Below are 21,704 nucleotides of genomic sequence, written 5' to 3' on the forward strand. Positions count from 1 at the left end.
GAAAGAAACTTCAGTTCACATGTAGCATAAAATCTAGAAATCAATAAGAGTACTGCGTATAATGAAGAACAATATTACGAATGTAGAATGAAACCCAAACTAGAAACTTGTTCAATTTATTTAGAAGTATTAAACTTCTTGAGGGTGAGACCCCAAAAACACCCCTCAATTACTGTACGCTAAATACTTAGATGGATTCACAGATCTTGTCGCATCAGAAGCAGCATGGTAATTTTGATGGGGTATCATAACTATAGAGCTGAGATTCTCTTACCATTTTTGAGACATGCCCATACCATAATTTTTTAAAAACAATAAAAAGAAAATGGATGCTAGGGCCTATCTATGTGAGCCTTCAATTATTGAGTTCTGACACATTTCCAAGAATTTTTTTTTTTGGTTAGTGTTTTCTTCTCCCTCTTTTACAATTTTTCGATGCATAAATTAAGGACAAAGGTTCAAATATTATCCTTAAAAAGGTCTAAAATCTAGGGATGATTGTACCAAGTATATTATGTAAGAAAGATAGAATGCTAATACGTGACACAAAAAACTAAGACAACCATCCATCTTTAAGGTAATAGAACCCCTTTACTCCAAGGGTGAACACTCTCCCCAGGGGATATTTTTTCTGGGTCTTGAACTTAATTTTTCTACATTAAACGACACGAATGGTTCAAATCCCACCAACCACCCAACACGAACACTCCAACAACCTTTGGAAATAAAGACACCAAGGAACATTTTTATATATCACCACTCATAAGTTGTCGTGTTGTGAAGGGATTCCGGTTACTTGAAGGAAATTCCTGCATATATATAGGCCAATTTTAATTGCTTCTCGTCAGTTTGATTTAGATTTGAGCAAAAAAGAAAGAAAATGACCCATAAAAGCGAAAACTGATGTATCCAAGTTAAAAAAAAAAAAAAGAAAAAAGAAAAATCACCATGTTTAAATTAGCACCTCAGGTGTCCTTAATCAACCTTTAGAAATGGCTAATTAAGATGGTGATTTTGGTAATGGACGGTGGTGTTTGTGGCCCCTAAAGCAAAAATTGGTGTATCCAAGTTAAGAAAAGAAAAATCACCATGTTTAAATTAGCACCCCAGGTGTCCGTAATCAACCTTTAGAAATGGCTAATTAAGATGGTGATTTTGGTAATGGACGGTGGTGTTTGTGGCCCCTAAGACAACTAATACCATTTATCTACGGAAGGAATATATATCAATGCGTAATTATCAACTTCCTGCGTATGTAATTGACTTCGATTGGACTAAGTTGGATCTTTCTTTGCTATATGAACCATTTCAAGCAGGCACTTCATTGTATATATATATATATATATAAGATAAAGTTTTTTTTTTTTTTTTTTTTTGATAAAGTTGTTTTGTCTGTTTTCAAGACTTTATATGAATTAAAAGATGAGATAGAAAATTTCCTTACTACTTATACTGTTCCTTTATACATAAAATATTTAAATATCTTATTATTCTTCTATATTTTATTTATTTGTACTCCTGGCAAATCTTTTGAGCCCCCAAAAGAAATCAATAATACCCAGAGAAAGAGCTAGACGTGGCTACATAAGCATGCTTGATGCCTAATGACGATTTTATATATATATTTTTATTTTTAGGTAAACTACAATATATCTTTATTAGTTTAAGCAGAAAAAATAAAAAAATAAAAAAAGTGTTGTGGCTTAACAATCTCGAACTGACAAAAGATTTAAATAAGAAAGTTTAAGATTTCAAACCATCATAAATCTTCTAGAATCCAAACTTTCAAATATAACGGCTAATTCGTGGCATTTTGTGACTTTTCAAATTGACAAAGTACTTTTAGCCCAGAAGAAAATTAATGATAATAAATTGACGAAGCACACATATTCTTTTTTCTTTTCCCCATGTATTTAATTAAATTAAGACATGTATAGACAAAAATTCTTACAAAACGTCTCTTTGGAACATTGTTGAGTTAAGCACGAAACTTATATATTATATAGTAATAAAGAAAACTAATAATTGATGTAATTACATAGAGAATGACGAAGATAGTTAGGTTACGTAACAATCAGAGCACTAGAATATGATATGGTAATTAATTCCGTAGATGTAGAAAGTTGGATTTTGTTTTAGAATTTAGACAGTGAAAATACATGTTTAAAAATTTTTTGTGTCTGTTATCGAAACTGGAATATTAAGGAGTACCAGTTCAAAAGCAAAAATCCAAAGGGGTAAAAAACAGTACAATGGTTGCAAAATAAGTGCAATTGTGGGGTTTCTTATTTTTATGTGACCGTTGGTGACTGCAAAGCTGCTTCCTTGGCAGCGAGACAGCAAGGACCACTCAAACGCAGGTTAGATTCCCATGTACAATTTACAAAGTTAGCTTCTCATTTTTGATTCTTTGCTCATTTAAAGTATCAAAAAAAAAAAAAAAAAAAAAAAAAGCTTTTGTAATAACCAAAGTGAATATCAAAGAATAGATTTTAGTGAGGCTTTGTACCCTGGTTGGTCATGTCACCACCAAGGTCTTTTTTTTTTTTTTTTTTTTTGGGGGGGGGGGGGGGGTGTGTTGTAGTATGTCACTACCAAAGTTTAGAAGCATTGGACTGCAGCGATTTCTCTATACAAATTGTATTTTAATTTAGATTAAAAAGAGAGAGAGAGAGAATGAATTTGTTTTATATTTTAGTCAATTTGGAAACCTCTAATATATTATTAATTATAATTAATATTAATTTTTTTTTAGAGTACATATTGAAGTTGGGATCACATTCTTTCTACATCTAATTATATCTTAACAATTGGACTAAATTATAAAAAAAAAGATTAGGTTTGGGACAGTTGGTCTTCTACTTGTTTGGAGAGCTATATATGATAAATAAATTCGCTGTTAATTATTTTGCATTACTAAAGTAATCCTTGTTCAATTTGTCCCATATCCATAATCCTGGCTAACTTTGCATTAAGAAAAAAAAAAAAAAAGTATATGTATGTATATATGTATATATGTATATACATATATATATATATATATATATATATATCCAACGCAAAGGACACCATACCCCAACGCAAGATAAATAAATTTACTTCTCAATGATAAAATAGTTGCTCCCAAAGGCATTATCAGCAGTAGGATAGGACATATGATATTATTCTCATCTAATAGTCCAAGTTGGCCCTGAGAGCATTTTAATGGACCTTTTAAATATAATATTTTTATTTTTATTTTAAAAAGATAATATTTAAAAAAAATTATAATAAATTTTTTATTTTGATTTTTTAATATAAAAATTTGGTTTGATTCTTCAAATATAGAAAATCAAAAATACTATTTATTTTAATATTATATTTATTTAATTGAATGTAACATATTTTTTTATGTTACTAACTATAAGTAAAATATTAAATGTTTATAAGAAAAATTAAAAATAAAAAATTTGTTGGAGAGTATTTTCAAATTTTAACAGTTATTTTCAAAAATAATCTTTATTATAAAAAATATACTATTTTACTTTAAAGAATCCCATCAAAATGCTCTAAAATTTTAAAAATGAAAATAAAAAAGCCTATAGTCAACAGGAGAATAAAAAACACTTAGAATCCAAATTTCCATTATCAACTTGTTTTTACAAACAACAAAATAAACTAATAAAATCAAAAGGTGGAATCCACCAACAAGCTATATATTTTTACTTGTACAACTTGCTTAAGGTTCACTAATTGATGGCTAACCAGTCAAAACCAAACAAGTAGACAGCAGTTATTGGTTGAATATATAATTCCAAATTGTAAATTGAATTTCCCCCCAAAAAAAAAAAGAAAAAATTTTTGACAGCCCATCATAATCAATTGAAAGGTTTTTTTCATCATCATCCACTGTTTGTTGATAAAAATGCATAATTATGAGAGATTTTGGTGAAATTGTGAAGTTGAGCTTCCACAAAGACATGCCAATTCCTTTCACAATTCATTTCTTGTGATGGGAAATTAATGATTTCTATTCATTTATCAAAATTGCCCACCCCATTTTATACTTGATGGGGTATAGTGGGATTTAAACATGCTAACTCTATCCTCTTGCCCACCCCATTTTATACTTTTTCCAAGCAAATTTCTTTCTCCAAATCTTTCTCTCTTATAGAGCTGGGTCCCCAATGGGAATTCCTCCACCAGCCTTTCCAACAAAGGACTTTCAATTGTCAAAAAAATTTCCCTCTTTCTCACTACAAGTATTCAGGTGGGATGATCTGGGAAACAAAGAAAGAGCAGTACTGATCCTTTTTAATTTGTTCTTTTGGACTGTGGTGGAATCTATGTTTGTTTAAATTATCTAGTTTGTTGCAGTAACATGGAGGGTCCATGTGACACATCAGCAACCTGCTGACTTGAAAAGACTGCATGACTAATAAAACATGCTTTTGCAGTGGCCTTTATGTCATCATTTTCATGTCTAATTTCACTTTATTATTTTTTTTTTCTCCTTTCTTTTTTGTCTCATACAAATGTTTATTCGTGGGAAAAGATTCAATTTCTTTTGACTCGTAAAAATTATCTAAAAAAAATAAAAAAAATAAAAAAAACTAAGATTAAAGGAGCAATCGTACAATTAATAAAAACAATAGTAATAAAGACGGATAATGATCTGAAACAAGCTTTCCTAACCTCGATTCCTTGTAATATAAGATTGAGAAATAAACCCAGATTTTAGAACTCAAATTCTATACTCAATATTGGGACTGTTTTTTTTCAAGTGTTTTGTGATTAGAATGTTTAAATAAGTTTATTTGCTTTTTTATTTTTGGAGACAGAAATGGTTCCATTATCCATATCCTTTTTATGATTCGAATAACAAATCCAAAATACTCCTAGTCAGAGAAAAGCTTCTAAAAATCTGTTAGGTTGTCTTCAATTGCATTCCAACTAAGAACAACCCAAAAGACAATTGCCAACCAGTTTTTTAAAAATATGTATGTTTTCAAATTCCTCCTTTTGAAATTCCAAAACATGCCCGTTTCAAAAGTCTTCTTCTTTTTTTTTTTTTTTGGTAACATTAATTTCTTGATGGTCTCAAATTACATTAAATCATCGCAAGTCTAATTACCTTTGTTTTTTCCCGTGCTACATCCACATTTTGACTACTCAATTTTCTAGGAATACTGATAAATCCCAAATTAATGAAAAGCGTTTGCCATCTTTTTATGTGGCAACAAATTAGTTAATTTTGTCACATCTATTTTTTTATGCTTCCAATTTCGTCCATAAAAGAGAAAACGTGTTACTCACAAAAAGGCCAAAAAAAAAAAAAAGTCCCTTTGTGGGGTAAAATTAGCATACCAGAAATATTTATTAACTATATATAATCAGACCAAATGCCCTTATTTTTAGTTTTAGAAGCACAATTGCAGCTTAACCAGCAAGGCAGCTTCAAGATTTACTAAAGTCAAAGATCAATATATGCCTTATGATTGAGATCTGCTGGTCAAATTTTTATTTACTTGTTTTCTTGTGCAAATTTTTAATTTATAAATAAATTAGACAATGTACTTTCTAACATATATATTATTATTTGTCTCTGCAGGTACTCCAACATTTTTATTTATTTGCCAACTGTTTTTATTTAAAATAATGGACAGAAATTAATAAAGCATACCAAACAGCTCCTTTCTTTCCTTCACATAACTCATAACCTAAATACTATAGGAGTGTTTTTTGTTTGCTCTCCGGAGTTATGAAAGTCCTTTATCATTAATGTACATTATTATAATTAGCTGAAATTTCAAAAAGAAGAAGTATTAATTATCGTACTACGTCTTTATCGTGTTATTTTTGTTTCTTCCTAATGTTTTAATGATTTATTGGATTCAAAGAGAATAAAAAATAGAGAAAGATTATCCATACTCATTTTAAATTCAAAAACTAAGCAAATTAATAAGCACATATAAACAAAGCTAGTCATAGACTCCATGTGAACATTAACTTTTGGTCTGAAAGAATTCAAAAAAAAACCAGTTAAGAAATCAACACATGACCACGGCTACTACCTACCAACCTAATTGACTCACATTTTCTTTTGGTTCATAGTCCCATGCTTGTAATTTATAAATAATAACAATAATATATATATATATATATATATAAACTTTTCAAGTGGATGGAATTAAGTAAAATTTATAAATTAAAGAAAGAAAAATAAAAAAATAAAAAATAAAAACCGGTTAGTGCTTAATTGCGCTTGCATGGCGTTGAAAGACAAAAGCGAAAAAAGGGATGCTCAACCAGCTGAGCAAAATCTGACACGCTTATGTGAGCCTGGAAATTGAAAAACATTGTCTTCGATCAGGAATCCGAGAAAACGGCTAAAAACAACAAAAAAAAAACGTAAAACGATTCGTTTCCGGGCGACCGAAAAATCATGGACCCCAATAAACCCACCAATTACGTTTTACGACATGACAGAAAAATCTTTTTCTTTTTTTTCATGTTTTTTATAATTTTGGTAAGTTGTTTAATTTCTTAATTAATTATTTTATTTGAAAGGCCGACCGTTGCTGGCCGAGGACAGGTTGTCCTGGGGTGCCACGTGGCGAGCAAGGACGAGGAGGGAGTGAGACCCACCAGGTAAGGCTCACTGCCCTATATAACGAGGTGGTGATGGTGACGTGACCCAATGCGAGTGGGGTTGAAGGAGGTTTGGGTTTACATTTCTGGTCCCGACCACGATCTCCACCGTTTAACGGCCACGTTCTCGGGCTTCTCGCTTTGCGTCCTTCCCCAACTCCTTTCCATTTCCCTCCATCGCCGCTCTCCCCTATTTTTTCTATATTTACCTTTCCCATTTTACCCTTCCTTTCCTTCTCATTCTCTCAATTTTTTTCTTTTTATTTTATAATATGAATTCTCTTTTTATTTTTATTTTGTTATATATAATTATAATATTGGAGCAGACCACCCAAATTAAAATGAATCAAACGTAAATAATGCCACAACATTTTTCTTTTTAATGGAAATAATGCCTCAATTTGTTTTTTTTTTTGTTTTTTTTTTGTTTTTGGGGGGTAGAAACTCAATTGGGACATGACTTATAAATAAGTGGCAATGCCATTTGAATTCCTCAGTTGGTCATTAAACCACAAATGTTTCAAATAAACGAAAATAAAAAAATATAAATAATAATTGGTAATCATTACATACCCAACGGACTAAAATATAAATTTACCAAAAAAAGGAAAACGGACTCAAAGATAATTGATAGTTAATGCTACTATGTTTATATTTAACTTCAAATTTTAAACAAATTGAAAGGTAAATCATAACTAGTTCAACTAAAATTTTGAATACTACAAATTGATCTTGAAAATTTACCAATCAATTATTACCATCAGTTATGTTTATATTTAACTTCAAATTTCAAACAAATTGAAAGGCAAATCATAACTAGTTCAGCTAAAATTTTGAATACTACAAATTGATCTTGAAAATTTACCAATCAATTATTACCATCAGTTACAACCACATGGGTAAATCTACTTATATGGTGTTTTTTTTTTTTTGTTTTAATAAGTATTTATGGATCTCATAAGGTGGTATTATTATTATTATTATTACTATTATTATTTTTTAGAGGCTTACCAAAAGCCAACATTACTCAACATCAAAAAACGATACTGAAGTTTTTTTTTATTTTTGTATTAAATTTTTTTTTGGTTATATCTTAATAAGATATTGGTAGTTAAAAGTGGTACATATACATCTTTTTTCTTGGATATAATAACACATACCATAATGTTAAATAATGAGACTAAATCAAAAGATTAGCTTCTTAGAAAAACCAAATTTAGAGATTAGCTTATATAAATTTAAGCTTTAACCAAATAAGGTAAAAATGAGCTTTTACATATTAAAATTACTTATAACTGTATCTTTGAATCTTCTATACTATTTCATGAAGCTTTCTTCTTTTAATTCGTTTTGCATTAATTCAAGAATGTGTAGTATTTGTAGATTTAGCTCAATGTTTATTACTATGTTATAATCCATGTGAAAAAAAAAAAATGTATATGCTTCAAAAATGTTAGTCACAAAGTCACAAGCACTTTTTTTTAATATATTTTCTTTAATTAAAAAAATTAAAAGCTTCAAGGAACCTTTCGTATGTTTCCATATTTGATAATTATAAAATTCTAACAAGTTATAAATAATAAAACTATGAGACAAAAGTTATTAAATATAGTAGATATTCAAAAGAAAAATATTATTTATAGAAAAGAGAAATACTAACATGAAAGATAAAAATATAACATTATCAAAAAATACTAACATGAATAATTTCTCAAGTTTAATTGACTCATTTGATATATTTTTTACGTCCAAATCTATATAAAACTTGTAAATCTTCATTATCCTTAGATTAGGTGTTACCGTAATAATAAAAAAAGTGAAGGGCAATGGAGTCAACGGAAACTGAAATTGTATGGAGTAAAGAGGGGTGGTTGTGTCCAAGAAAAGAAAAAGAAAAAAGGGCAATGCCAGGTCTGCAACAGGCTGAATCAAGAGGCGTCAGATAAATTATTCTAAAATTTCTTGCAATGCAGTTTGTTTTACGATGCAACCGAAGAAGTCCACCAAAAATATATAAAAAGTGAAAATAAGGATATAAATAAATAAAGTAGAACAAACCGTAGATAGAGAAAAATAAGACGGAGAAAAAAAAAAAAAAAAAGAGAAACAGAGATACATTAAAAGACAATTTCAAATTGGAAAACAGGACGTTTCAGGAACAAGAAAAAAAAAAAAAAAAAGCTTTTGATTTTTCAAAAGCTTTTCTCTCTAGCTTTCTATATCTATCTCTCTCGCTCTCTCTCTCTCTCTCTCTCTCTCTCTGTCTCTCTGTCTTTGAGACTTCTCTGAAGCCCTAGCCCCGGTCCATTTTCATGGCGTACATGATGTTCTCTACCATGTGAATTGACCGTTCTGCCCTCGGCGTCGCCGGAGATGGTTGGCAACCCAACACCGCCGTCGGAAAACGTCGTGTCATTCCCGCCGGCTAGGGTTTCGGATTCTGTTTTGGTTTCAGTTCCTTCGCGCTGGAACCATATATTAAGCGTTTAGGACCGTCCGATCAGACGGAGCCGGGAAATTGTTTCTGTATCTAGAGTGAGGGAGGGAGGGAGGAGCGAGCTAGCGAGCAAATTTTTTATTTTTTTTTTAGAAAAAAGGTCACGGGATCATCATCGTTTGAAAAATGGCGAAGGGAGGATTCTTCTTCGAAAAGCTTCGCAGGTGTGTACGGACGGTGTTCTTCATGGTGGCCATGGTGGTGTCGCTGTTGGTCTCGTCGTTGCCGGTCCTCGTAGCCTTAGGGGACGTGCTGGTGCCGTGCGTTTTGATCTCCAGCTTCACGTGTGTTAGGTGCTATGGCTTCAAGGAGCATTTGCATCGATACGCTTTCAAAAGCTCTCTCACAGATATTCCTCTCGTTTCCATTGTCAGATCTCTCATCATTACTTGTATGATTCCTTTGTTCACTTGCTTCTCTCCTTCCTCTAAATTGTTTACTGCCTTTATTTATTTTACAAGAATTTCAATTATCAGATTTTGTTTTCCTAAGTAATTTGAAAATTGCTTAATTTTCCTTTTTAATTCTCTGGAAAACAGAATTGTTTGGTCCAATTGTGCCAATCCAATATTCTTCAAACTTTTTATTTTTTTTATTCATCTTTTTTAGTAAACATTTTGAGCCTGGACACCAGAAGAAAGATGAAAACAGGGTTTTTTATTTTTTAATTTTTTAAAATGTGTGTGTATATATATATAAACCTAAACTCTCTTTTTCGTAACCTTTGAACCCAAACGACACCCTCTGTTTGAAGCAAACCATTTTTTATTATAATTAAAAATTTTGAATATTATGTTTGGTTGCTTTGAATGTATTGAAATAGCATGACGAAATTAAATTGTGTAGTATGGTTTCTCCATGATGTTGGTTTGTTTGATCGGGAAGTTAGAATCTGGAGCTGTAATGGTTGTATTTGGATTTTTTTTTTCTCTGTTTAGTTTTGCGTTTTGTTCTTTATTATTGTAGGTCCATGACTTTTGAAACTCCAAGAATGTTAATGTTTAGAAAATTACCACATTTTTTTCAGCAGACAATACAGATAAGTTAGATTTTTGACTTTCTGAAGATACTTGTATCTTTGGTCTTAGGAGCAGTGTGATAGTTCGAGCAAATATTTTATGCAACTTAAAGACATGAATTTTTAATTATTTTGTATGCTGAATCGTTATACCATACGAGTTTTATCAGAAATTTGAAGTCCCATTTCATTCTTAAGTGCTCATTTATTCTCAGATAAGAAAGAAAAAGAACATATATATATATATATAAATATATAATTGCTTATTTATATATTTATGATACAGGTGTTTATTCAATGTGCGATGGCCCTGCTCTTTCACACGGTCCATATCTTGGTACTGTGACTGTATGCTCTTTTGTCTCAATTCTTCTTCTTTCAGTCAAGGCCTGTGTCTTTACTGTAAATTCTCAAATTGAGGCCGAAGCTTCATCTTCCCCCTCAAGGCGGAGGCTCCACTTAAAGAAGTCATGGGGAATGCCTGTCTTGTTTCTCTCGTGTTTAGTCTTTGCCCTTGGACATATTGTGGTTGCTTATAGAACAAGCTGCAGAGCAAGAAGAAAACTCCTATTTCACCGAGTTGACCCAGAATCGGTAAGTTTTCATGTATTTATCTTTTATTTAATATTTCATTACAATTTGCTTATTCTAGGTGACTGAAGGCTTCAGTCAATTGGATCTTTATTTTTCATTTTCTTATTTTGTTTCTGAGTGTAGAACTTCTAAGCAATTGAGCGAGCTCCTATATCTGTGTCCCATAACTATTTTTATGATTGTAACAGGTCCTTTCATGTAAAAATGTTTTCACTGGCTACCAGAAAGTCCCACGATCTCCCACTCCTTCTGCAGGAAAAACCCCAAAAAGTGATAGTGAAATGAAGCGAAAGCCTTTTGGGGTTGTTCGTGATGAAGGGGAACTCCCAGTCAGAGTACTTGCTGATATTGACAGTTTATTCATCACATGCCAGGGGCTTACTCTCCATTACAAGCATAGCTTACCAGGGTCTCCACCTCGTTCATTATCCTCAACTACCTTTCTCGAACCTGATACCAATTGCAGTTCCCCTCAAATGGCTATTGGAAGGCCAAAACCTGAAAAGCATCCATTGAATTTACTGTCAAAAAGCCATCTTAGTCTTCATAGGAGCTATAGCAATCAATTTCACAGCTCATCTCTATATGCTCCACTATTGGAGGGATCAACAGTTTCACCTGTTCTTTCTGAAGACATTCCTGTCTTGAGCCTGGATGGTGCTGGTGAAGAAGATGATGTGCATAAATTTAATTCTGGGACTGTAGAGCAAGACTTGGAAGGTGGTGGGCAGTTTGGTATTGTTTTAGTGCACGGGTTTGGTGGAGGAGTCTTCTCATGGAGGCATGTGATGGGGGTTCTGGCTAGGCAGGTTGGTTGTACAGTAGCTGCTTTTGATCGACCTGGCTGGGGACTGACATCAAGGCCTCGTAGGGAGGACTGGGAGGAAAAAGAAATGCCAAATCCTTACATGCTTGAAAGTCAAGTAAAATTACAACCCTATCCCGCTTTCTCCTTAGAATCCTTTGTTTCTTACCAATGATTGAGGTGCACTAATGCAAGCACACACAGAACATGCCCAGTTTAGGGTCAGAGTTACATCTGATGAGTACAGGAGAGCCACTAACACTATTCTTTAGTGGCAGGTGGTACATATTTTAAGTGAATTTTATTTTTTGGTTGTATTAGTAGATGGGTGGGAAGATGGGGGAAAAAAAAAAAAAGAGAAAAGAAAATTTTCAAAATGCTTACTAAATTTCGTGGACTGAAAGGTCTTTTGAATTATCTTGTATCAATTAAACAAACCAGACAAGAAGTAGGAACTCATGCTAGAATCAATTATATTGGAAGTGGTTCACTCCAGCATATATGTGTAGAATGGGTGTCTTATGTTATTTTGATCTGGCAATTGTATCTTCGCTGCTTATTTATGTAGTCACTTTGCAGTCTATAACAACATAGCTTGTCTATTTTTCATCCTCTCTAAATTGGGATTTAACACTGTTTATAACATAAGAATCTAACAAAAATGATATCTTCAGGTTGACCTGCTTCTTTCTTTCTGCTCTGAGATGGGGTTTTCTTCGGTGGTGCTTGTTGGTCATGATGATGGAGGCCTTTTGGCTTTGATGGCTGCAAAAAAAGTTAAATCATCTTTGAGTTCTTTCAATGTGAGTGTGCCATCTTGGTTTTCCATGAATAGACATCTAATGATCATTGGTGCAAAATTTACAAAAATGAAATGGAAAGGACGTAGAGGCCTGACTATTTTGCATTTGGGCAATATCGTTGCTTTTAGTTGATTGCTTCTTTATTAATTTCTTCTGGCATGAAATATACATAAAAATCATATTCTTGTCCTGCACAGCATGTATCCGTTAAAATGTTCTGCGAGTATTTTAAACTTCTCATTATACTTTGTTTTTTGAATCATCCAGATTACGGTTAAAGGAGTGGTTTTGCTAGGCGTTAGCTTGTCAAGAGAGGTGGTTCCTGGGTTTGCGAGGATTCTCATGCGCACTGCACTTGGGAAAAAGCACTTGGTTCGTCCTTTACTTCGAACAGAAATAACCCAGGTGGTGAATCGGCGTGCATGGTATGATGCAACCAAGTTAACGACAGAAGTCTTGAGTCTTTATAAGGTATGCAAAAGAATATCATATAACACCTTGAAAACAAAAAAGAGTCAAAGTTAATTGCAGTGAAATAAAAGCGCTGAAATTGCAGTCAAAGAAAACCATGGCTCAAGATTTATGTGGCTCCCCTGTTATAAGAGGTTCAAGATGGTGTAGCATCCTTCTTGGGTCATAACTGAAATTATATCTAGCCTTTCTCTTTCATCTCCTGCAACTATTTATGTTTAAATCCTTTCACCTAAAATATGCTTTCGTGAGGCAAATTAACCATTTTCCAGCTTAGATGAAGCTACTTGACTTTTCTGCTTGATTGTTTTGTTTTCAATCAGGCTCCTCTTTGTGTGGAGGGATGGGATGAAGCACTGCATGAGATAGGTAGACTGTCTCATCAGACAGTCCTTACACAGCAAAATGCAGAGTCATTGTTGAAGGCAATAGAAGACATGCCAGTTTTGATAATTGCAGGAGCTGAAGATGCGCTTGTTCCCCTTAAATCTTCTCAGACTATGGCTTCAAAACTTGTAAATTCTGTGAGTAATTTATTGTTCTTTTTGCTATTGTCTACTTGCTAAGACTGTTTATCTAGCTTCTCATCCTATTTAGATTTTAGGTGCGTGAAGAGCCCAGATAAATTGTGTTTAATCTAATGTTGTGTAAAGCTGGAGTGTTCTAGATAAATTATTTGAATATAATTTAAAGAGTTTAATCTAATGTTGGCTTGCCTTGCAGAGACTGGTTGCGATATCCGGATGTGGCCACCTTCCTCATGAAGAGTGTCCAAAGGCATTACTAGCGGCTATAACACCCTTTTTAAGCAGACTACTGTTTAAACAAGACTTGCATAGCCAATAGTGTACCTTCTTTTTAACTTATAAATAGGAATTATATCCTGTAGGGTGGCTTCTCCATTTTTTTCTCTTCTTTCTTTCTTCTCTTTCCTTTCTCTTTTTTTTTTTTTTTTGATTTTCTTTTTTGGTTTTTCTCTTTTTTCGTTTTGTTCTTTTGTTTTTCTTTCCTTTTTACAGGCGGCCCAAGTTGAGGAGACCAAAGTCAACTCTTTTGGGTATTTTTGACTTGCTAGTTTGGGGCCTTACCTTTCTCTAGGGTTTTTAGAGCATTTTTACCATGTATTTTTCAAATATTTTATTTTATTTTCTTTTTCCTCTTTGGAAATGTTGATTTTCATAAATTGTTGTTTGATAGCAGTGTTATTTTCCACCGAAGGGGATGGAAAATAACATACATTGTAAATTTATCAGATTGACAATGCATGCATGCGTTTGAGCATGGTGTTTTGAATTACTCTTTCTATCTGCGTCAATTTTTATGTCTTTTGATAATTATTTTACAAGTATAACTTGGTCTTTTGGGCATGGACGCGGTTTGACTACAGGGACTCAAAACTGTATAATTCAACATTCAATTCGTAAATAATTAAATTTAACAATTTTTTTCTTTGCCCAACAAGAGGATAATTAAATATAATTTTAATTGAATGACCATTCGTAAATTTTAATTATTTATTTAAAGACATACGATCTGACAAGAAAAATTGTCAGAGTTATTACTAACACGTACTAAATGAATCCTTTTAAGTACATTTTTTGGAGTTCAATATATAAAAAATATTATACATATATATATATATATATATATACACTCTTCTGTCCAAAATTTCAAATTTCGAATTATGTTCCTCTCATTCAAATTCCAAAAATTTTAAACAACTTAAAATTCTCAAATTCTAAATTCAATTAAATTAGCCAAACACAGAAAATTAAGAATTAGTGGCAAGTACCTGTACCACTGCAATTAAACTTTATACACGCTGTTCCGATAGTTGGGATGAAATGGTGTTCCTTTTAATTAAGTGTTAAGCAATTATAAATAAGAACCAAGTTGCTATATTCTAATAGCTTCTAAACTTATAGGTGAGGTAAAATATTTCACCACCAAGATCCTTGTCGATTTTGTGTAAAATTTTGGAGCCAAAGAAGTATAGCATCTTAAACCTCTTGTTCTTGTTTCAGAAAGCAAGATCAGATGCAGTTTTGTAGATCAAAACAGTTTCCAGAAAGCCTAGTCATTATCATTATTCGCGGCCTTAACATGTAGAATCGATATGCCCATAAGCTTTCTATTCTATGCAAGTGCCTTAACTGAAAAGGAAATGATATCTGGTTATAAACCATAAAAAACAAACAGATTGTCAATCAAATTACCAACGGCCAAGTACCAAAAGCATAACGAGGATCTTTAACAGGATTATAGCTTTCTTCAATTAGTTTATTAACTTTCTACTCCTTGGATGATTTGTTGATTAGTGATTTGTGAATGTGAGGTATAACTCCTCCACCAGCTATGGTTCCTTTAATGAGTGTGTCAAGTTCTTCATCCCCACGGATCGCCAACTGCAAATGCCTCGGCGTAATGCGTTTAACTTTCAAATCCTTGGATGCATTTCCGGCCAACTCCAACACCTCAGCTGTTAGATACTCTAAGATAGCTGCAGTATAAACAGCAGCTGTTGCTCCTACCCTTCCATTTGCTGCAACCCTATGCTTTAATAGGCGGTGCACTCGGCCAACTGGAAACTGCAGCAGCAAATATGTAACACGACAAAATTGCATTGACATTAGGAAACAACAACATGTACTTCACACAGGAATCTACTCAACCAAGCTTATATTTCTACCATCAATAATACGAGTACAAAACAGCAAACAGAATACTTTACCTCATGAATTCCAATACATCCACTTCAGAAAAATTTCTTCCTAAAAAGATAAGCCTTAAAGGGGTCTAGAAACTTTGAGTAAATGGAAATTATTTATTAACTTCAAAGGTTTAGGCAGACAGACAATGTCTTAGACCCTGAAATGGTACTTTTCCACAATTTACAAAAAGTTAGGTTCCTTTCAATTGAAGGAAGAATGAGAACAAAATGCAATGAATAATGATAGCCAAACACAACTCTCCCACAAAAATTGATCTTCAACTTACAACTTCATATCTCTTTTTTCAACAACTTTCTTTACCCCAATCCCCAAATTGATTACTAATCTTTCATGTAACAGGATTTAAAGCCATTTAGCCTAGCCAATGTTTGATCTCCTCTCATTACATTCTTCTACCAAAACCACCCAACAACTTTACAATAAGCTTTAGTTTTCACCAAACTAAGTACATATATAACCTCTTTATAAATAATAATAATAATAATAATCTTCTAGTTTATTTTTTGTTATATTTTTAAAACAAAAAATAAATAAGTTATTGTTATTATTTATATTATTTTAAAAAAATTTCAAAAATTGAATCCGCAATTATGTAATTTAAAATTTTCCCTTTTTGGTTTTCATTTTCTGATATGTAAGAACTAAGAATCTACTTTCATCATATGAAAAACACAAGGAAATAATCAAGCTTAGGTTAACCCCTAATCTAAATAAACCATTTTTCTTTTTTGTTTCCCACCAATTTTGCGAAAATAAAATGTAAAAAGTAGAAAGAATTAATTGAAAACATAAAGATACAGAGAGAGAGAGAGAGAGAGAGAGAGAGAGAGAGACCTGGAGGCCAGCACGAGAGGAGCGAGAGACGGGTTTCTTCTTGTCCTTCTCCTTGTCCTTGTTGGAGGCGGACTTCCCCGTTATCAGTCCCTTAGCTCCCTTCCCCGACATTTTCCCGCCAAAATGGTTTTTTTTTTTTTAATTATTATTCGAGCAGAGACTGAGAGAGAGATCTAAAGAGTTAACACAGAGTGAGCTGGGTCTGACAGAGACAGTATAAATAAATAGGAGGAGGAGGAAGATGACCTGAGCCGCTCCACACCTTAAATTGTAAAAAGACCAAACCACCCTCGGAATCTTTTACCAACAGAAGTTCTTCTTTTGAGATTTTATTTACGATGTCACGGATTTGCCTTCCGCTTTTTGCTTTCTTAGGGATATCCGACATTCATGGAAGTGGGACGCTTACAACTAGGGAAGCTGAACCAAACCCAAGTTCCAACTTTTTTGAACTCCTCCTCCTCCAATTTTTTATTCAATTTGTTTTTATCCTTATGGTTCCATCTTCATATCCTGAAATGCCTGGTATATAAAATACCAATAACGTGACGACGATCCGTGGGTGACCACCTTTATTTTATTTTGAGCACCTTTACCTATTTATGCAAAAGTTTTTATTACCAAAAAGATTTTTGCAAAAGCTTATATTTTTAATATGGAAACTACAACGTTCATCAAACTGCTGTTCTTCAACAATTTCAGCACCCGTTTTCACTTCTAAGTGATCCAAAACATTGCATTTTTCAGCTATTTTTAAATAATTGTTGACCTCTTTCAACCAAAAACATAGAATTATTTGTCTGATATCTCTTTGAAGAAGTGTAAAAGCCACAGATTCATCAACCAAAAAAAAAAATAAATAAATAAAAAATAAAAATGTCATAAGCGTAAAAGCCACAAATGGATCCTTCAAACCAAACATTCTCACTTAAAAAAAAAAAAAATAACACAAGAAAAGTAAACTTAATTAAAACATATTGTTAACATAAATTAGTTAATATAATTGATATAACAATGCTACATGATTAAACGGCCTACATTTTTTCTTTCTCGCCTATAGCCACATAACACAAAGTTGAAGTTAAAACAGTCGCTGCAACACAATCTCAAGGCCAGTTATGCATCTGCTGCTTTATCTTTCTCTCCACTTTTTCCTTCTTTGCCAATATGAAAGCCCTCGATTTTACGTGTGACCTCATCGGCAGCAACCTTGACTTTACCCGTTGGCCCATTCCCAGAATTTTGTGTATCATTTTCATCATTGTTTGCAGGGCCTGTCTGCCATATTCTAACGGTTCCATCTTCAGATCCAGATGCATAGGATTCCCCTCCAGGTGAAAACCGAACACAATGGACAGGACCATGGTGGCCCTTGTTGCATCCTACCAACCACAATCCAAATCCAGTCATATATCATACAGCACCGTCCTAAAATTTCTAAAAGGGTAAACAACAACATGCAATCATACAATATGTCCTCTAGCCACTTTCTTTAAATTGACACCTACCAATTTCTTCTCCTGTATGAAAATCAAAAAGGTGAACCCACATATCTTCTCCACCAGCAATGAACTTGTTGCCAAATTTTGGTTCCAATGAGGCTGACTCAACATTGCAAGGCATGTTATAGCTCTTAACCAATCCAAAACTGAAGGATGAACAATAAAGTTAGACCTCATGTGAAACTATCAGGTGTGTAGAACCACATAATTTAGAACTTACTGATTTGCATCCCAAAACTTAACAGTAGAACCATCTGCTGTAGTTATATAACGACCATCCTGGCTCACTTCAGCGCTTGTTACAGGTGACTTGGTCTCAAGTGTTTGAACAATTTTTCCACTTCGCACATCCCATAATCTGTAGTCATTAAAAAGAGATGACAGTGATGACACAGCCAAAAAAGAATCTAAAGAAAGCATATTTAGTACTTCTATACTCAGTGCAAATACGATACTAGAATTTGCATCAGCTAGTGCAGCATGTTTGCCCTACTGAGCAAGAACTTCAAGCAAATTATGATCTTTTCTCATAACGTTGTATGTTTCCAATAGCTAGAATCATGAGAGATAGTAAACAAGCTTTGGGTCCACTCGCACTCACAATGGGATAAACTTATCCTGGCTAGGTTCTAAAAATCAGTTTACATAACATTCAGATCACACAGGCAATACATTAAAATATTCATCAAGGAACTTATCAAATTCAGTAAATGTCAAGTTACACATACAAAACAAGTTCAATATCCAATCGCAACAAAAAGCCAAGCATTGTTCTAAATTTATTCTATAAGTTGACCAAAAACAGCATGTTAGATCTATTTCTTACCGTGTCTGCATCCTCAAATGAGATAATATCAAAATAGTTTTTTAAATGGCAGTGCATACCTCACACCACCAATATCTGTACAAGAACTTAATATTGTCTGATCACTGTGAAGCCATGCAACAGTTCTAATTGAACTGGGAGAATTGTCAACTTCTCTTGGTGGTGCATCGGGACGATTCAAATCAAAGATACGAAGTATTTTCTCAACTCCACCAGTGAGTAGAAGGTTGGTATCCTGTCCGAAAAATAGTCCACTGAATACTACACGCATAGAATAAATATCCCTCAGAACTATATCATTTCATGTCTAGGTATTAGAAATGCCATTATTACTAATTCGGCACCTCTAATTGTCAACATGACAATCTCAGTTAAAATTGATTGAGCATCCCCATTCTTGACACCGTAACCTTCTTAACATCCAAAACACCAGCAGTGATAGGCATTCAAGGAATTCATTATGAGACATAGATTAAGAGCCTAAAGTTAACGAGATACAAGAAAGAAAGGAATGCTTTACAAAAATGAAACGATTTAGCATACCTCTGAAAAGGCACAAGCTCGAACTATGTGTTTGTGCTCAAAAGAATGTAATTCATCCCCAGTCAATGCATCCCATAATTTTCTGCACATACAATTTAGACACGATGTATCTCATGAATAAAACAACTGGCAATAAGAGAATAAGCAATTGAGTGGAGAACAACTTAATGCCATTAGCACATTTGTGAAGATATAGAAAATCAAAAGCCAAAAAATATAATGGGTGCTTTTGTCCAAGCATGTATTATATAATAAAGTACGTAGTAATTGCCAAGAATTGTAATACAGCTATCAATTCATTTTAGGCGTCTATATTTGCCATATTTCAGAGTATAATGCATAAAAAATCAAGCTATATCATACCCAGTGAGTATTAATTTTGTGGTCGTTAAAATTGCACACTATACCAAATCCACACAAATTAAGTAATGCTTTATGGCATACAAATAGCAATCAGTACTAACCATTTTTTTTCCGACAACAGCACCTCCTAGGAATAATCTAAAGTACTTAAACTCAATACTTATGAAGTTGAAAAGTACAAGCCACTAAAAAGGAATGAACTAATTACATACGCCGAAAAATCTGCAGAGCCAGATGCGGCACGTAAGGCATTAGAATCCAGGCTGCAACTCCATACAGCACCTTTATGTCCTTCAAATGTCCCAATCCAATCTCCAGTCTCCCCATTTCTCAACATTGGACTGGAATCTATTTTTCCAAACGGCACTATAAATATTAGTCAAAGAACTAAGCATGTCTTATTTTAGTTTATTTTCTTTTTGATAGTAGACAATGTATTATATCATTAAGATGTTAAACTAACACTTGAAGAGAACCCAACGCCAGAGACAATGTGTTAATGGAAAATTTTAGTTCCTTACTGCAAACTAATCAAAACTCAAATCTTATTGTCTCACCAATAAATCAACCAGATAATACTAAATCAAAGAAAGAAATGTAATTTTTCTTTCAGTCCAGAAAAGAAATCCGATCTAAACACAATGCAAAATAAATTAAGCACACAAATTGTAATAAAAACCAAAGTACAACATGTTCTTAAGTAACTATTTATAGGAAACCCAATTCAAAACAATAAGAGAATCAATCCAAAATAATATTATAGCAATCTAAAAAAGGAAACCTAACTCTAAAGCTTCCAAAATTGAAAACCATACCTTTGCTGGCACTGATGAGGAAAAACCCATCCGGCGTGATTGGGCTGTAGAACAAATCGACGACTGGCCGAGAATGACCATGGCATACAAGTGGTACAACTACCTTCTTTTTGTCCATAATTTACAAACAAATTCTGAGAACCCCAAAAACCCTAGAGATCAAAATTCAACAAAAACACTATTATTATTATTATTATTATTATTTTCTTTCTATTTTTACCAGATGAGGCCGATTAAATTACTCAAAAACCAAAATACAACAAAAATTCACAATGAAAAGCTAAGAAACAATTCCCAAAAAAAAAAATAATTCTTTTTTTTTTTTCCTAGCTTTATTTTAGTATTCTATAAAATTATTGCGAGCAAGAACCAATTGTGATTCTCTTTTTCGTGGGGATTTTTGGCTTCCTAATCCTATGGAAATTTACTATGAAAAACACAAAAATTACAGAAAAAACAAGAAAAAGGAAAAAAAGAAAAAAGAAAAATAATATATAATAATAATAGTAATAATAATTAGATAATATAAAGCTAGAGAGCTATTAACCGGGGGGCTAAGAGCAGGGCAGCTCATGGTGCGGAGGCCTGGTTTTATAGTGTGAAACCAACAAAACCGCGAAGAGTGCTTCTTTTTTTTTTTTTTTTTTTTTTTGAAGTGAACGGTACACAAATCCATGGCGTTTTTTTTGGAAGCTTACGACATTTTGTTTCCTGTAGTTTAATTAGAATTTAAACGACGACGGATTCCATAAGGCCCAAGCCGTCTCGACATTTTCCTCATGGACTTATTTGGTATTGGATTGGGCCATGAAAGTCCATCAAAAGTGCTGCATTTTTTATTTATTTATTTTTCGAATACTACAAATTATCCATACTCTCATTATATAAATAAAAATATTCAACAATTAGAGTTATCCTCTTCATCAAAAGCGTTGCACTTGACATGGGATTATAATACCGTATGAACTAATTATGAGAAAAAAAGTAATATCTATTTGATCCATAAATTAATGTGTTGAAATCCTTTAAAACTGAAAGAATACATGCACCAATTAGTAATTTTCCCTTTAATTTTTTTCTTATGTACATTTTGAAATTGCCCTTAGCTCAGAGTTTATAAATCTAAAGCCATCATTTTTCTTGGCATCATGTTTAGTTTTAAAAATTCAAACTAAAAACTATCTTTAGTCCATGAATATTTATATATCTCTATTTCTCTAGAAGCATCTTCATTAATAAATTTCAACTTTGAATATTGTATATGTACGTTT

General features: G+C 32.8%; 3 protein-coding genes across 5 annotated transcripts; 1 reads left to right on the forward strand and 2 right to left on the reverse strand.

Annotated features, from left to right (window-relative positions):
- The first annotated feature begins 8,610 nt into the window (after positions 1-8,610).
- Positions 8,611-14,114, forward strand: LOC107409343 (uncharacterized). Its single transcript, XM_025072901.3, has 7 exons — positions 8,611-9,518; positions 10,432-10,739; positions 10,928-11,662; positions 12,219-12,347; positions 12,615-12,818; positions 13,142-13,342; positions 13,542-14,114. The coding sequence occupies exons 1-7, from the start codon at positions 9,254-9,256 to the stop codon at positions 13,662-13,664; spliced, it is 1,965 nt and encodes a 654-aa protein (XP_024928669.1). The 5' UTR covers positions 8,611-9,253; the 3' UTR covers positions 13,665-14,114.
- Positions 14,115-14,946: 832 nt separating this feature from the next.
- On the reverse strand, positions 14,947-16,882 carry LOC107409272 (probable histone H2A variant 3). Of its 2 annotated transcripts, XM_060811391.1 has the most exons (3): positions 16,631-16,882; positions 16,385-16,544; positions 14,947-15,406 (listed from the first exon to the last, which is right to left on the reverse strand). In XM_060811391.1, exons 2-3 carry the CDS (start codon positions 16,493-16,495, stop codon positions 15,110-15,112), a joined length of 408 nt encoding a protein of 135 aa, XP_060667374.1. In that variant the 5' UTR covers positions 16,496-16,544; positions 16,631-16,882; the 3' UTR covers positions 14,947-15,109. The 2 variants fall into 2 exon arrangements, with proteins under 2 accessions (XP_060667374.1, XP_015872198.1); XM_016016712.4 differs by having other exon boundaries at positions 16,385-16,881.
- Positions 16,883-17,328: 446 nt separating this feature from the next.
- On the reverse strand, positions 17,329-21,003 carry LOC107409224 (uncharacterized). 2 transcript variants are annotated; one of them, XM_016016661.4, is made up of 7 exons: positions 20,434-21,003; positions 19,831-19,966; positions 19,256-19,337; positions 18,772-18,947; positions 18,107-18,244; positions 17,893-18,032; positions 17,329-17,766 (listed from the first exon to the last, which is right to left on the reverse strand). In XM_016016661.4, exons 1-7 carry the CDS (start codon positions 20,549-20,551, stop codon positions 17,501-17,503), a joined length of 1,056 nt encoding a protein of 351 aa, XP_015872147.2. In that variant the 5' UTR covers positions 20,552-21,003; the 3' UTR covers positions 17,329-17,500. The 2 variants fall into 2 exon arrangements, with proteins under 2 accessions (XP_015872147.2, XP_024924572.2); XM_025068804.3 differs by lacking the exon at positions 19,831-19,966.
- Positions 21,004-21,704: the final 701 nt, after the last annotated feature.

Source organism: Ziziphus jujuba, chromosome 1 (genome assembly GCF_031755915.1).
Source record: "Ziziphus jujuba cultivar Dongzao chromosome 1, ASM3175591v1".
Classification (NCBI taxonomy): Eukaryota; Viridiplantae; Streptophyta; class Magnoliopsida; order Rosales; family Rhamnaceae; genus Ziziphus; species Ziziphus jujuba.

What these genes read in the sequence shown, in the direction of transcription:
- LOC107409343 (XM_025072901.3), top strand. Translation starts at nt 9,254, where the DNA reads ATGGCGAAGGGAGGATTCTTCTTCGAAAAGCTTCGCAGGTGTGTACGG. An exon ending in CATCTTTGAGTTCTTTCAAT is followed by an intron (nt 12,348 to 12,614) that starts GTGAGTGTGCCA and finishes TGAATCATCCAG; the next exon opens with ATTACGGTTAAAGGAGTGGT. An exon ending in CTTCAAAACTTGTAAATTCT is followed by an intron (nt 13,343 to 13,541) that starts GTGAGTAATTTA and finishes CTTGCCTTGCAG; the next exon opens with AGACTGGTTGCGATATCCGG.
- LOC107409272 (XM_060811391.1), bottom strand. Translation starts at nt 16,495, where the DNA reads ATGTCGGGGAAGGGAGCTAAGGGACTGATAACGGGGAAGTCCGCCTCC. An exon ending in CCTCTCGTGCTGGCCTCCAG is followed by an intron (nt 15,407 to 16,384) that starts GTCTCTCTCTCT and finishes TTGCTGCTGCAG; the next exon opens with TTTCCAGTTGGCCGAGTGCA.
- LOC107409224 (XM_016016661.4), bottom strand. Translation starts at nt 20,551, where the DNA reads ATGGACAAAAAGAAGGTAGTTGTACCACTTGTATGCCATGGTCATTCT. An exon ending in GGCTCTGCAGATTTTTCGGC is followed by an intron (nt 19,338 to 19,830) that starts GTATGTAATTAG and finishes TTGTATGTGCAG; the next exon opens with AAAATTATGGGATGCATTGA. An exon ending in TCATACAGGAGAAGAAATTG is followed by an intron (nt 17,767 to 17,892) that starts GTAGGTGTCAAT and finishes TGTGGTTGGTAG; the next exon opens with GATGCAACAAGGGCCACCAT.